Raw genomic sequence first — 16,069 nt, 5'->3', positions numbered from 1 at the left:
ATTTTTATATTATATGGATCCTAAATGTTAATATAGACTTAAATGGCATCACAGTTTATAAAATTATTCCATGATTAATTAACTAAGTAGCTATGCTATAATTCCAAAAATATAGTATGAACGAAGAAAAGGGTATTGAAACAATTAAGTTGATAATATAAAATCTTTATTTTCCCCAATTATATAAGTCATCGATACTGTCTCTTATGCTTTGTTCGTCGTAAAATTTTGATTTTTATCGTCTCTATAAAGGAATGTATTATTATATGTGCATTATTTAACATAATCTTGATACCAAGCACACTACATCTTTTTATTTGTAAAAACATATTAACAATATATTTTAATTTTAGAATAATATATTAAATTGTTTCTCATAATCATACATATCACTGTATTCATTCATTGTCCAACTGTATTTAATTTTACGTTAAATTTTATGTATATGCTCATGAAAAATTACTATTATGCATAAAAATAGTAGTTATATGTTTTAAAATCTTTTATAACTGATAAGCAATTATTAATTCGACACAAATGTTAGAGTTAATTTATTTTCATAATGATTTTTTTAAAAATATAATCACACTTATTTATAATTAACAGTCAATAACTATCCAAATGTATGTGCATCTTATATATATATATTTTTTAATATAATTACTAATTATTATTCACAAATATTAATATCAAATATATTTATATTAAATCTATAATGGATTTTAATAAAAGAATTAATATATTCTATTGTCACAAATCGAGTACATACAATTATTATGCAAGTACTGAATACTTTATAGTTAAGTATGTAACTGGCAGTTAATTGGACGTTGTACACATAAAGTTGTAGCACAATTAAATTCTAGGAACAAACTATTAAATAATACTCGTTAATGGTAATAAAATCAAATAACTAATTGCACAAAAATATGATGTTCCTTACTATTACCAATTACGTTTACTACAGCAACATTAATGAATAAGTTAGCACTGTATAAAAATCTAAACGAAAATGAGTATAGAAGATTGGAAAAATTAAATGTTAGAGCAAATGGAAGAACATATTTTGGACTTTTTAGAAACTTGCAGTGATTTGCTTTAATGTGTCTTAATTATGCCTTAATTTAAATGAAAACAGAATAATGAGATAAGTAGAGTGTACAAAGCAACAGCAATTCTATTTATGACTTCAGAGTTGGAGAATAATTAGAATCACAATGAGATCATCGTATTTTAGCTTACAATTATGTTACACCTATTATCCATACACTATAACCCTTTCACAGTGTAATAAAATGATGAGGAACAACGATTTTTATTTAGACAAAGTCAACAGGGATTAAAGCTGCTTACTCTATCAGAGAAAGGAGCAAAAATTTTAATGTACAGCCTTACCCAAATTTTTATAAAATTAAATACTTCTGTACATGATGCTTTATCTGAATCTTTTTCACACTGTGAATGGGTTGTATAGTTATAATGCAGTCCATTGTTCTCTTACAGTAGAGGTCCCTGAAAATCTTTTTATTACACTAACAACAATAAGACTGAACATTACATAAACATATACTAACATTTTTATTTTTATATAAATAAATGATTACCTATAATGAAATTAATTGTCAATGCATAGATTACAATTTGAAGTCTATTATATTATGATATCTATCACAACATAAATTGTTATCATCTGTTTTTATTATCAAAATACTTTTAAAGAATTACTAAATAAAATTTACAATAATCAAAACTATAGTATTAATTCTGGTTATGGTTCTACAATTTCTTCTTGTATAGATAATGTAATGGTGTTTTTATCAATTTCATATTAGTTTTTCAGAACTTGTATATCAGTACTAAATCAATAATATGTTAATTGTACTTTCATTTACAAATTCTGGAAACCATTTTCATGCAACTTAGAAGAGCCAATACATGTTTCTATCAATACAATAAATATAATACATATTAACAATTACTGTTAAAACCATTTCTTCTCCTGATTTATGCATTAACTCTATCACTAAAAAATAGAATCCTTTATTGTAATAAAACTCTGGACCATAATATAACTAGCTTTCTAAGTAAACTTCAATGTAACAATGGTATAAGAAAAAAGCATAATAAAATAGCTAAATATTTTGGACAACTTTAACAAGTGATAGAAATCATTTATTTATACCATTAGTACAAAGAAATTCGGATCAATGAATTTAAAATCAGCATATCCGTTATATAAATCAATCATCATATATAAAAAACAACAAGAAAGGAGACTAAAAAGTTTTTCCACATATGATTATTCTGAAGGAATGAAGAATATCATTTTTACAAATTGCTTAATTTATAAAATCATAATTTGTCACGCGAATCAGTTGCAGCTTGACATGAAATATATAATTAGATAAAACTTAGACTGCAACACTAATAACTGCACGCTGCATATAACTTAAAAGAATATTAACACAAGAAATAGTATTAATAGAAAATCCTGTGTTCATTCACCCTTCATTTAAATATTCGTATATGTAGATCTAAGAATGATATTCTATATTCATTGTAGTATAGGAATAATAGAAACACATTTTTCGCGTGAATTTGTACATTATATCTTGTAAAGCAGGCAGTGAATTGCAGGCAGCATCACTGTGCTATGAAATCGTTCACGTCACTCGTATACTGCAGACATTAGTGTAAATGGACATGTGATAAGTATGATGGCAGCACTAAAATTATACTTTTATTATGATTGAACGTATAAATGAATAGAAGCGCATAATGATAAATAATTATGCTTTAATAAGCATTTAAAAATCGGAGCTTTCTTCAGAATATCTTATGACTATTGATATTAATTTTTATATTAGCTATTCACATATTTTGTAAAAATGATAGAGGAATAAAACAATGCCATCATACACAAAGTATGTCTGCTCTCAAGGAGGACTCTGTGGCAGAATAAAAGGAAAACTGTGTATGCAGAAACATACAAAGTACAATAGGCACCACTTCAAACAATGAAAAATAGCGAATAGTTGCCGCCTCCAATGTCATTTTCGTTTGCGAACCCCACGATCTGCGGGTTCTTGTGATGAAAAACGATGAACACAAGGAGGAGGGGGGTGTATCTGTGGATTTAAGGGAGGATAAGATGGACCTGTTTGATCCCACCAAAATGATGAATAATCCCACACAGGTACCATGACTGGAGAAATAGGAGGCATTGGAAGAGGATGTATGAATGATGCAGGATGACTACGTTGTGTCATCATTAATCCAGTTTGTTGACTGGTTAAATATGAACTATTTTGAGTATTGGTGCATGGTAAGTGAGATGAATGAGGACTGTCTGTATTAGAGTGAACTTCAATGGAATTTTGAAATACTTGGGGTCCTTGACTAGGACCCCAGGCCAGCTGCTAGCATCTTCGGTTATGCCAGTGTGTCATATATTCTTGATAGCTTACAGTAATTTTTTCACTTTGATATCGCGTTAACTTCACACTACGCCTAATATCTGGAGTGACCAATCCTTTGTAACCACCTTTATGTAACAGTGAATCTATTGTTTGTATTTGGTCCCACCCTAGACATAATATATATTGCTTTTCAATGTAATTATGTACATCAAGCATTGAAAAATATATTTTCTTAATTTACTTTACATAGGTTAATATTTTGTCATAATGAAGTTAAAATTCTATAGTAATAATGTCCTTTTCATAATTATAAGTTAATCTAGTACACCTGATCCTCAATTTAAGTGATAGTTTTTATGCACAATTTGAATTTAGTAACAGAATAAAATGTACATTTGTTTTCTGAAATGTCATTATTATGATTTCTTTTGTTTGCCTATGAAATAAATATGTATTTCTTAAACTTATACCAACTATTTTTTCTAATATTTTTTCTCTTGTACCAACAGACAATAAAATGAATACACATGGAATGGATTTTCACGTAAATTAAGGATCAGGTGTACAAATAAAATGTACAAACCTTGTTCTGTTGCAACATCAGGTAAATAAGTAGCAGTCCTCTTATTACCCTTTTCATTATGAAATTCTATACGAATTCCATGAACACCTACTTCCCAATCTAAATAATCAACACCATCTTCAAAGTGTCTCAATATAGAGACACTTACGTGTAACCGTGGAAGTTCTTCTCGTGTTATAGGATTAAAACGTGAATCTTTGAATGCACTTTGGAAAGTATCTAATGTCTTTAAACATATATGACAATAACATTGTTGGAAATAAATATACACTAATCTTACCTGGTTGTTGCATATTCCCGTAATCCTGCATGTAACTGCATTGCATTAAATGTACCAATACATCCTCTTAACCTCATATCTTTTCCAATTGTCCATGTAACAAACAATGGACTAAAACAATAAACAAGGAAATTTATAAATTATATTGTAACAAATATTCTTTAACAGAATTTAGTTATAAATAAAAATAATACATGTAAGTGTAACACATTCATTATAATAACAATTTTATTATTACAACAACAGCAATAGATGTAATGTTTTAGAATAGAACTCTTTTGGTTATTAAAATTTGCTTATAATATTTCCTATACTATTATGAATACATAGGTGGTAATTGTTTTTTCTTTAAAAAAACAAAATAAAATAAAGTAAAATAAGCATTTTTGGTTTTTATTTAAAAAACAAAACAGATCAGAAATGTTTGTAAACACTTTAAATAGCATGCTTATTCCGGGTGATACCAAGCAAGTGTAAGATATTTCAATCTTCATCTTGTAAAATATAAGATGAGATGTATCGAATATAGTAACAAAGAAATTTAAGGAGGGATAAGTATAAAACATTCGGATAAGAGCAGCTGAAGGCACGGACATGTGAAAGAGGAAAACAGAAAGAGGTAAGGTGGGGGGGAGGAGGGAGAGAGAAAAAGGGAAAGATATGACACAAAACAGAAAGAAAAGCAAAAGACTGTAATATGAAAGAAAGCATAAGAAGTAAAAAGCGAATAACGATCGTCAAAAAACATTACTTACAAAGCTTCATTGCTAAAGTTGGGCGGTTTTGGAGGATCAAGTTGATGTAGTTGGCAATACAAAACGTCAAAACAAAAAAAGCCCATCTCGGGTTTCACGATTAGCCCATTCCTCAGCTGTGTGCCATTTTGTAATACCGAACCATTGCATGGAGCGCTCGATGAATTGTTCAGCTTTTGCTTTTTCGTTCCACAACAACCTGCAGCCATGTTTCCTTCATCGACTCTGACGACGGACGCAACTGCTACGGATACGATTGGTCCTCAACCCACTCGTCTCTCATTCTTCCCTGTCGTCGCGGGCTTAATTACGCGCGCGTTCCGTTAGATGTCCTCGTGCTCGCTGAAACAGCTGTTTCATTGTGCGCCATTTGTTGGGTCACTCGACGACGAACAATTGAACTTGAAAATTGGCGGCAGTACACGCGGTTTCTTCCGTACAAAAATTATTCGAATTGGTTAATTAAAAGGAGACAACGCGAGTTCAATGCTTCGCTTAATATATTCTATTATTCTAACTCTTTTGGAACTACACAAAACGTAAGATAACTTTAAATATATACTTTTTAAAACAATTATTAAGACATTAACAATGCTGCAAAATGGAAACGATACGGGGTACATTTTCCTTGGAGTAAAATATTACAATTATATTCAAATTCATACACTACTGATATAATATGTACAAATGGAAAATAATACTGTTTGATAGCAGAGTTATATGTATGTGCAATTTGGATGTGCCACTGTGTATACGTTTACCGAAGTGTCTAATTTACTTAAGCTACTCGATGCACTCGGTGTAAGAAGAAAATGGTTGTTCAAGTATTGAAACGCGCGAAGAGAATCCTTTAGCATTTGAAACATAAACACAGAAGAAATTAATTATGTTTAACAAGTAACGTCGAATACAATTGGTTGGAGAAGAAACTATGCCGAGGGCACCGACTTTTCTAACCTCTTACCTGGCACCTGCTCACGATGCACCGGAGGAGCCCGAGGCGTGACAGCAGATTCAACCTGGCAACGTGCACTTGCTTGTAGCTGTCCGGTACATTGCCAAGTGGCTATATTTTTTCTGACAGCTGACATCATGTACCCGCGGTTTATGGCATAACGGTTGTACGTTTTCTGCCAAGTGTCCAGTGAAATAACAAAGTGTTCATTTTTCGTTGGAAGTTTGCATTCCCAGAAAACAAAACGAGCTGGACAGTCGTAACCTAATCGTTAACTGTGATGGTACCGTGTGACAACAAATAGTGCTAGCCGTACCATTCGTGTGAATATAAATATTGACTGTCCGGTTGATGAAAATAAGCGGCAACGAAACGAATACCCGTTAAACCACAACCGTTATAAAAGCTAACAATGCTATGTCGAATCGATCAACCATGACGAACCGGTATCGGATAAAATATTACTTTGAATACCGTACGAAATTTTACCGAAATTTTACACAACTCTGTGTTCAATCTCGAAACTATTGTAGTATGTGAAATATAGTTACGAACGGGTGTGTGTTTGAAGCGCTTTTTATGCGGAGTTCACACAGCGATGGATAGAACAAGAAGAATTGTACAGTGTTGACGAGAGCAAAATAGGTAAGGATTTTGCTTCTATATTTATTCCACGTTTATGTGTGCCCGCGTATACGTGTGTATTGCATTATTCGAATCTCGTTCGCGATGGTCATTTCCAATCTCGTCTCACATTCGCGCTCGAGTGCGCGCGCGCGCGAGCACGCATGCTACTTGGATCGTGTTTGTATTTGTTGCGTGCAATTTATACTTGAACACGTTATATAAAATGTGTCATAATGCTTCTAACGCTCAGGTGTGTGAGTCGCATTTACGCAATCTTACGTGCGGCTCGAGTCAGATTATTTCAAATAGATAATGGAGGTCTCGCAAGGATATTCATTGAACGGAAAATTCGAAAGCGCGAACGTTATTAGGCAATTCTTGAAAAATATGCATGAAAATATTTTAATTACGCTGAAAAAACGATCAATTTTTCACAAATTTTGGAGTAGTTCATTTAAAAATTTATAATATAAAACAATTTGTTTAACAGAAACTTTAATAATACTTCACATTACTTTGGCACGTCTGTTTAGTTTTTTTGTGCCACTTCGAGAACGCTTTCCAATCTTTCAAGGTCACACGCTTACGAGTAACAATTAAAATATTATACATATACGTGTTACAAATGCAATTGTTACTTCGACTGTGATAATTAAATTGTAACGGAGTACTATATATGTTGTCGCGGACTAGATTCAACGACGTACAAAAATGTAACCTTCTAATGTTTCTACGAACCCATCTTTATATCGCGACTATTTTAAAGTGACCAAACGCAGTATCACAGTAGTGATTCTTAGAAATACATTTTTCATGTATGAATTAATTATTTCTCAGTTTAAACTTTTCTTTAATTTGTAACATTTTTACAGAGCTAATGCTTAGAAAAGAAGTATAATGTGCGGGGTGGTTTATAGGTTTTCTTGCAAGCTTCATTATGATGTTAAATGTGAAGTTCATTAAATGTAAAGGATATAACAATATGATTTCTCTTAATTCAATCCAATAAAAATAAATATGAAGAGTTCTTGAACAGTATTTAGTACGTACGAGTGACAATTATGATTTATTAATGTTGGATGATCCGAAATGCGTTTGTCTGACCGTTCCGGGTTACCGTTTGAGAATGCATCTCGACCGGCTTCACGATACTTATCACTGTAATGGGCATCGCTGACACAGGCATCACACGTTCCAATTCACGCTTCGCAATTATCTGCACTTCTGCTGTATCGGTGTGCGATCGAATCACGCCTTAAGTAGCGTTAAGTAATTATAATTCCAAAACGGCTGCTGATCGATTTGATATTTCACTGTCACTTTTGAATAGCGCGCCGGTGCATGAAATGTTTAGTATATTCAAGTTGTATAATGCCTGGGAAAAACATAATTTCGTGCAAGGCCATAAATAAAAATTACGATCTTTGGTTACGTAACTTCGAGCTACGTAAAGATATTTTATTCAATTTAAAGCAATAATGTCCAAGTGACTGCGTGCAAAATTATTTAACATATTTCGGATTTAGAGACAGATTTCTAATTCTCCGTTGACCTATTTCACTCAGAGACACACAAAACCCATTTACTAGTTGAACGTGGTTGCTGTTGGTGTTGATAATGCACTCGTACGCACCCTGCAGCGCGGTTTCACCATTTAGGCTTCGGAACAAAAGTTCCGAGTAGTGAGGAAATCAAGCAACCAATGGGTACTGGAATTTTGTTTATAGAAATACAATTTCGTTCGATTTCGATAGAAGTATAAATATTTTAATCAAAATACAGAAATTTGTAGACTTTGTTGGAGAAAAATTTGAGAATACTAATCGAAAACCAACGTGAGCACGCTAAACTCTGATCGCATGTTGATAATGTATAAGTAATCATTACACCTGTCCACGGTCAGAGTTAAATCTACGTAATATGACAAGTCTACATCATAAGATACATCAAACAGTTATCGTGAAAAATCGAAGGTTACGCCTGTCGCAATTAACGCGTGACGAGTCCTCTTACGTAGGAAAATTGCATTCTAGCACGCAAGAGAAACATCGAAAGAATCGGCGAAGGTGTGTACGTGTGTACGGATCTTGTCGTAGAGCACGAACAATGCTCTTCCCGTGTCATTCTTTTCAATGATTGCAACAAGGCTCTGCCTGTGTACCTGCCGTGCACAGTATCCCTTTCAATTTCGCCTCATTTCTTTTCTTCCACGCGCCGACGAATCTCGCAATAGGCTTCTCCCACGAAAAGCGGCTTCCCCTTTTTTTCAATTACGTAATGATGTCAAAAACACTTTTGCTTATGACTCGCTGGTACAAACACAGTGGCAATCTTAATAGCAGAGCATGCGGCTTTACCGTGAATCCACAGAGATCCACCTTGACCTTCTTCGCACTAGCAAGGACGACTCCACCGTAAGGTCTAGAGAAACGTGATATGCTAGTTGTTCTAGACTCGAGATCCAAGTGAAAGCATTACCAGGAAATTTTAAACGCATCACGGTTGGATTTCGATTAGCGTGAAAGTTTCTTTATTGATTAATGATAAGCGGAGCAGTTTTCATAGTTTCTACATTTAGATAAACGATTGTTAAATATAATATAATTTAATGCTCGGACTTGTATTATAGAAACCTTCGGTTACACGGCATTATGAAGTTACGCGAATTCAGTATTCAAACGGTGCATTTAAAGGATATCTTCAGTATATTTATTCGTCAGTCGGTACCTTCGTTTATCTTTCGTATAATCACGCGTCTATTGGGAAATCCCCGCCTTGACGAATCAGTGTCTGCGTTGTCGTTGAATGAATATTCCCACATGTTCTCCGCCCTCCGACACTGCTGCTGAGTCTACCACGATGTGAAATTATATGCATCGTCGAACCCTAGGCGATCTTCATTCAATCGTTCTCATGTAATTATCATAGATTACCTTTTACAATATCCCACATTGTATATAGTTATGTAAGCAAAACGTTATGGAGCCTCCTAACGGATACGTGAAATTATAGATTTGTAGATGTAAGCGTAGTAAAGGACAAATACATGTATAATTTATAACAAATGTTTTTCTTGGAATTAAGTATTCCATATCAAGCCCAATAAGAAACGCAGAAAACAGAAAATTAAAATTCTTGTCCATTACGGGCACTGAAAATAATTCTGGGCGTACAGATTGAAGTCACAACATTCGAACACTCAACAAAATTATGAGCAAATATAAAACTGAAAAACGAGGGGACACGAAAACCAAGAAAATCGACAGAAAATAACTTTAAAACTGGGAACGCTGAATCAGAACCATCTAGATTCAAAAGATTCAAATTAATAGACGCAATTATTAACAGAGGCGTAATTAAAACTTTAACACGCTTCCAGCATCAAGCATCTCATGACTTTGGCATCTAATATTTAGAACCCATAGTCTAGACTAAGTTGAAACCTCTAGACCCTTTGGCTAGTTTGCTGGAGGCTGTGTCCTCACAAGATCTAGACTCCAAGATCCTGTCAGTACTAGGCTACCGGGGTCTCTGGCCTCTATTAGCCCTCCAGTCTCAGAGATCCTTGGCTTTTGGCATCTAACACATACCTCTGATAATCTAGACCAAGTTGGAACCAATTAGAACCCACTTTTTTTATTAGCTGATCCACTAGACGCCTTGTATCCACGGATTACCATTGAAACTAATTTTGGGATCCCATTGGTGCCGACTTCACGGATTTCCGAGATCATAACGGGCCTTTAAAGAAGAATTATAATACTGTGACACCTACAATATCTTAATTCAATCAATGCTATGTTTTTTATGCAGCTGAGAAAATAATTGCATTCTGGATGGTAAAGATTAGCCAGAGGAATATTGCACATTAAATAGTTGTTCAGACAGTACGCTCGAGTGATTCACTTTACTGACGTACCTTGCTTCATCCACGTGTACGCGTTATTTTGTGCAAATTAGCGCTCAGGTTGCTTGAACCGTGTTACTGTTTGAATTGTATAACATGTTCTGCACGAACCGCCAAGTCTTCTGCTCGGGGATCTTGTTGCAGTCATGCTTAAAGCGTTCGCCATAATTGAGACGTTCCGGATGTAAATAGGCTGTTATGAACTATATTTTTGTTATTTCGAAAATTAGAATATTCAACGGGAATGGGGTGTCTCATTCGGTGTAAAAATAATGTTACTGTTTTTGTGTAATTCGACGTGGTTGAATTTCATGTCACAGCATATTTTGATAGCACTGTGTTATGCGAATTAGTTTTATGAGAGCGTTCTTGCCTCTATGCATCTGTTAAATACGTAATCGCACGTGGATCGCGTAAGGTGAACCACCTTGGAGGGAGTGCAGAGACCCTTTTCTACGTACCACCGACAGCGAATTGAAGTTCTTGGACCGTAAAAAGTCATCGCTGAGGAAAAGTTTTCATTATTTTTAGCACTCATCGCGGTTTATTTCGTGATGATAAAGGAGATTCGTGGCTCTATAACTTCTGCCTTGCTCTAACTATTATTCCATTCGAAAATACCGCCCCGAATCGATAAATATTTGTCTATTCGTAACCGACAGAGGTTCTTGAACCTTTAACCTGGACGGAAATAGGAGAATCGAATCGTTGATTTGCAAATCGGGCTCGCTGTCGTCCACCGTTTCTCAAATTCGGCGTTTCAATTGTACAGAGTGGTTATTAGATGAGCTTCAAACGAATGATTTTACTTTTAGGTGACATTTTGCGATCTAAAAAAGGTATAAGCATGATTTAATTTTACACATATTTAATCTCATTCTCTAACATTAATATAATTACGTCGTTACTGTATTTTGTCACGATATTTCTTTTTTCATTGAACATCTGGGGAATAAAAGTGATGCCAATCAGTTTAACTCATTTCTTTCTGTTGGTTTTCTCATTCACATCTCTCCCATGTTCAAATGCTCTCACATATAACTGAAATTTAATAACTTTATGATTTAAAAAACGAAAAGAATAACGTAATTACGGCGAACAATTGTGACTAGAGGTTACATTTACATTGCGGTATGTAATGGTAATACTTTCAAAGAGTATCTAAATTATCACTACAAGGCAAACCTTTATCTCGGTAATTCTATAGCTATGTCACTACTTCTATACTTTTCCATTCGTTACAGTTAGACCGTGGATGTTATAGAAATTATAAATTTTTAACTCTTTGTTTCATTTGAAAACTTTATCTTATTATAAGTAAGATAAAAAATTTATGAAACATTTCACGAAGTTCGGGTTTTGTGTTCGACATCCGCGGTCTAATTAAGGTACATATAGATAGAAGCCTGACTCTATACATCAGTAATACAACTCTAACTTATTACAAACATATCGGAAACTATTTCATGTGGATCTATAATCGGAACCAGTATTAGTATAATCTTCTGTGGACCATTCTAAGAATCAATGGTTGATATTATGCGCAGAAAAAATTGCGAAAGAAACAAGTGGTAATAGGTAGGACCAAGATTTGCCAACGACTGCGTTTGCTGCTGAGGAACATATAGACTCCTTTACTGCTTTGTTTCTCAAATCGTTGATTGTTCCATTGGAATTGCAACTGTATTCTTCGTCGGTCGGTAATACGTCTTTTACTATCTCGAGGAACTGATCGAACGGACACAATTCCGTGCACCCAGGAATCGTTTGAATTATAAGTTGTTCGTAGACACCAGTCCAGAGTAAAACCTGTTAGCAAAGCATAAGTTATAAATACATCCAATTATATAATTAAATCAGTTTCTCTACTGTAATGTTGCCTCAAGTCTTAGTTATAATAGTAAGTTAATAATTTCGTTTCCATTTCATCGAATAGTAAATACCGAATTTTTTCTAAATTATAAAAATATTTTCGAATATTTAAGAACGTTTCCTAGATTGGAGAACCTAAATCGAAACCCAAGTTACCTCGACACGGAAGCTTCTAACTTTTTACAGCGTAGATTATTTGATTATAACTGCTTCTGAAATATCATTGAATACTTACTCGTACGTAGTAAGTTCTTTTCTTATCGCGCAGTGTTTCCAGGATAATTGTAGATCCGTATGCAGGTATGACGGGTTCGTCTAAGTCCAGAGCCTTCGCCACAGCTGCGACGTTCACTTCGTGGCCCGAAAACAGGAACGCATTCCTGTCGGACGGCTCCAATTTGCCTGTCTTGTACAACTGAATGTCTTCGACCATTTTACGTAATAGCATACCTGTAGGAAACGATCGGAAGGATTTCATTACTGTGACATTGGTCGCGAAGCGGATCTTGCCGAAGTAGAAAAAAAAGTCGAATATTCTTGTACCTCCGTTTAGACGCTTCAGTGTCTTTGTGTACGATCTGAGTTTAAAGTCCAACGCTATTATTTCTTTCATCGGAGCCGGATAAACCGCCTCAGTCCATTTTGGAATGCTCAGGTTCTGAGCTGCCTGGAAATGATATCGTTCACTGTGTTAAATTAAAACGTGGAACGTTAATGATTGATGGTCGTGTAGGATGGACCGTGATAGTATCACCTGTTCTTTGAATAAGTTGTAAAGATAAGATACCCCGGACGTTGTGTTCACCACTTTCCCGCTGTGTTGGGTCAAGTAACTCATCACGCTTTTGTACTTGTTTACTATATCCTGCGTGTTTTGCTGCCGCAAGAACTTACTGTATTCTTCTTTATACCTTGAAACACAAGGGAAAGAAATTACCTTGATGAACGATGATGCTTATATCAAGTTTTAATGACTTTTAATGACTGATAAAGTAGATATATCTTTTACAACGTTTCCATTGCTCGCGTTATATAATTTTTCTTTTCATTTAGCTTGGTCTGAATTGTCTTCCGCTATAGATACAAAATATTTGATAATAACTTATTCCCAGTAATTTCAACGAACAACAATTCGAAAAATAACCTCTCTACTATACAGATCAAAAGAGGAAAAAAGAATCGGAAATTATTCAGGCCCGAACTGCACATTTTTATGTAGATGGAATTTTTTATGGAGTAATTTATGAAAATGCGAATAAAAATGTATATCTCTTCAGTGTTGAATATATAATTAACGAAATGAAATTATAATGCCATATTCATTAATTGGCTGACGCACAATGCCGATACGATTCTCCCGACAACTCAATATTTTATGCATACGCTGATATAAACAAAATATAATTTGCAGTCTGTTTATGACACAATTTTCTTTACATTTAATAAAACTTCGTGCAATCTTTTCAAGATGCGACACGCATGAACGCGATTCGGATTCTTATCGAGTTTAATTGCACAATTGCTTGTTCCACCGTGTTCTACGCGAACATTTTGCATTGTTCCGTTAATGAATTAAGTCACTAGAAGAATTACCTGGGACAGTAATGCGGGAATAGGAGATTGTCAGTTTCATAGGGAACAGAGAACGTGGACGCCGGAATCCAGGGTAGATGGGGATTCCAAGTCTGCGTCTCCGAGGGCGGGAATAATCCAGCCAGAACTAGCTGGAGAGACAATTGAGTCCTTGGGACGTCCGTTGATCGGGCGTAGATCTTCTCCGGCCAATAGTCTGGCCCGAAATATCGATTGTAACGTTCACGGAGCATTGTGCCTATCCTGTACTCGCGCATCTTACCTATCTGCATGAAACAATCACCATTCGTATCTTATCGTATCAATAATCTTTCCAACGTTCCTTTTGTTTGTTTCACCGTTTTATACAAAGAGAATCGAAGTCGAGCAGGATCTCACCTTCCCGAGATCCGCGTGCTTCAAGGGAGAACGTACGAAGCGGAATCAATTAATTAAACTGTAATTTATTCGTAATTGAAATTCAAAGGTACAAAAAATCTGTTCGATTTTCTAGATCGTAATCAGTTTCCTTTATATCGGAACAAACGACAAGCGATCCGAGTTTTAGAAATGATCGAAGAGAATAAAATTCTGTGTTTAATTGTGATAATAAGTCGTATAAAATGCGATCAGATAAAAAGAATCCTAAGCACAGACTTTAAACGTTTGTTTCAAACACCTTTTCACATAATAATACTCACATTCGTCAGATCTCCGTTGCCCATCGGATGGTACGAATGGTCCTTGTAGGGATCACTGGGATAATTTTGAAATTCTCGATGAGGCACTTTGTCACCGTGTCGGAATACCTTAAAAAAAACACAACAGTCGATGGTTAAAATTGCGAAGGAGAGGTTTCATCAACGATAACTTGAAACGATCAGGGAATTCCGAAATTTTTCACTTTCGCGTTTACGTAAAGATAGTCCTGCTCCAAACGCGCGGTTAAAAAGTAAGCATCTCTCGCGAACGACCGGCGATGATTTACCACGTGAAGCATTTTTAAATCCAGATCACAGTAGACTGCGTTGATCAAGAACAAAGCGGCGATGAACGCCGTCGATCGGCCCGGCAACATTTTCCTCTCGCAGCACTGGATTTCGACGCGCAGAGAGGACAGGTACGTCCGGAATGCACAATTTCTCTTGACGATCTACGAAGGAGTGTGTATTCTTGCCGGCGCTTATCTAAAACAGCTGGCCGAGTGGGGGCGGATAAGGAACACTGGCGAACAGGTTTGCAGCTCCCTCGATTTTTATTGTTGGTTCGCCGTTTTTGCTCGTTACGTTGATCCTTTTCCCGTTGCGGAGTCGCGGTACTCGTGGTGCTGCTCGAAGGCCACGCACTCAAAGAATGGGAAATCCGGCGGCGAGCTTGTCTCCCGGACTGGATGCATCAGGTTCGGCTTCATATCCACGAGAAACCCGTGTCTCATCGTTAAACAAAGATTATCGTGGATTGCCTTGAGGACGCCCCCTGTCGGACACGCCGCCGGATCAACCGACACATCGAATCTCCCGACTGATCCACGTTACTTAATCCGACATTTCGAATTAAATGAGCGCGGAGAAAGCGAACGACAAACTCGTATTCATATATCGTTACATCATTTATTATGGTAATGACTCGGTCAGACGTTTTCGACGGTTGTTCAATCAGTTCCTGGAATTCTTCGTTTCACATATACCCGGTGTCGTGTGTAAGATCAAGAGACACGCGGGTTCGGATTGGGATAGGATCGCGGATTTTCAGGAGTACAAATTTTCGTATTTGCTTTTTGTTTATAAAATATCGTACATTGCGATTAATGATAATATATTCAATCGTGTCGGAATATTCAGACGCGGTTCATTAGAATATACGTAGTTCGATTCAATATATGGTGAATATTGATTGATAGCATTATTAAGACATAATTGGCTGTTTGCCGTTTCATCTGTATCTATAATAGGATTCGTGAGAACTTCTGACAAAATATTCATGAAGACGTAGCTATTGTTTATCAAGGTATTTAAGTATATACACGAGTTCTTAGAAATTACGAAATATTTCTCGCTAGACGAGTTTCTTTTTCACGGGAATCTTAGAAATCCTCGAGA

At 35.4% G+C, this 16,069-nt stretch overlaps 3 protein-coding genes across 5 annotated transcripts in view; 1 reads left to right on the top strand and 2 right to left on the bottom strand.

The window, feature by feature from the left end:
• Nucleotides 1–42: 42 nt before the first annotated feature.
• On the bottom strand, nt 43–5,369 carry LOC116430880 (nuclear protein AMMECR1). Its single transcript, XM_076367781.1, has 4 exons — nt 5,038–5,369; nt 4,283–4,393; nt 4,003–4,208; nt 43–3,586 (listed from the first exon to the last, which is right to left on the bottom strand). Exons 1-4 carry the CDS (start codon nt 5,244–5,246, stop codon nt 3,420–3,422), a joined length of 693 nt encoding a protein of 230 aa, XP_076223896.1. The 5' UTR covers nt 5,247–5,369; the 3' UTR covers nt 43–3,419.
• A 378-nt stretch (nt 5,370–5,747) lies between these two features.
• The window catches only part of RhoGEF3 (Rho guanine nucleotide exchange factor 3), a 174,316-nt gene continuing 163,994 nt past the window's right edge, over nt 5,748–16,069 (top strand). For 2 of the 3 annotated variants that reach the window (XM_031985518.2, XM_031985515.2), the window contains exon 1: nt 5,749–6,637. The gene's annotated coding sequence lies outside the window, so the exon portion shown is untranslated. Of the gene's footprint in view, nt 6,638–16,069 lie in introns of all 3 variants that reach the window. The other variant, XM_031985525.2, reaches the window with a different exon arrangement.
• LOC116430877 (venom acid phosphatase Acph-1) lies at nt 11,495–15,398 on the bottom strand. The gene is made up of 7 exons (XM_031985526.2): nt 14,959–15,398; nt 14,672–14,779; nt 13,992–14,257; nt 13,153–13,309; nt 12,942–13,065; nt 12,634–12,848; nt 11,495–12,335 (listed from the first exon to the last, which is right to left on the bottom strand). Exons 1-7 carry the CDS (start codon nt 15,046–15,048, stop codon nt 12,051–12,053), a joined length of 1,245 nt encoding a protein of 414 aa, XP_031841386.1. The 5' UTR covers nt 15,049–15,398; the 3' UTR covers nt 11,495–12,050.

Source organism: Nomia melanderi, chromosome 5, assembly GCF_051020985.1.
Source record: "Nomia melanderi isolate GNS246 chromosome 5, iyNomMela1, whole genome shotgun sequence".
Classification (NCBI taxonomy): domain Eukaryota; kingdom Metazoa; phylum Arthropoda; class Insecta; order Hymenoptera; family Halictidae; genus Nomia; species Nomia melanderi.
This window is presented reverse-complemented; position numbering and strand designations above follow the sequence as displayed.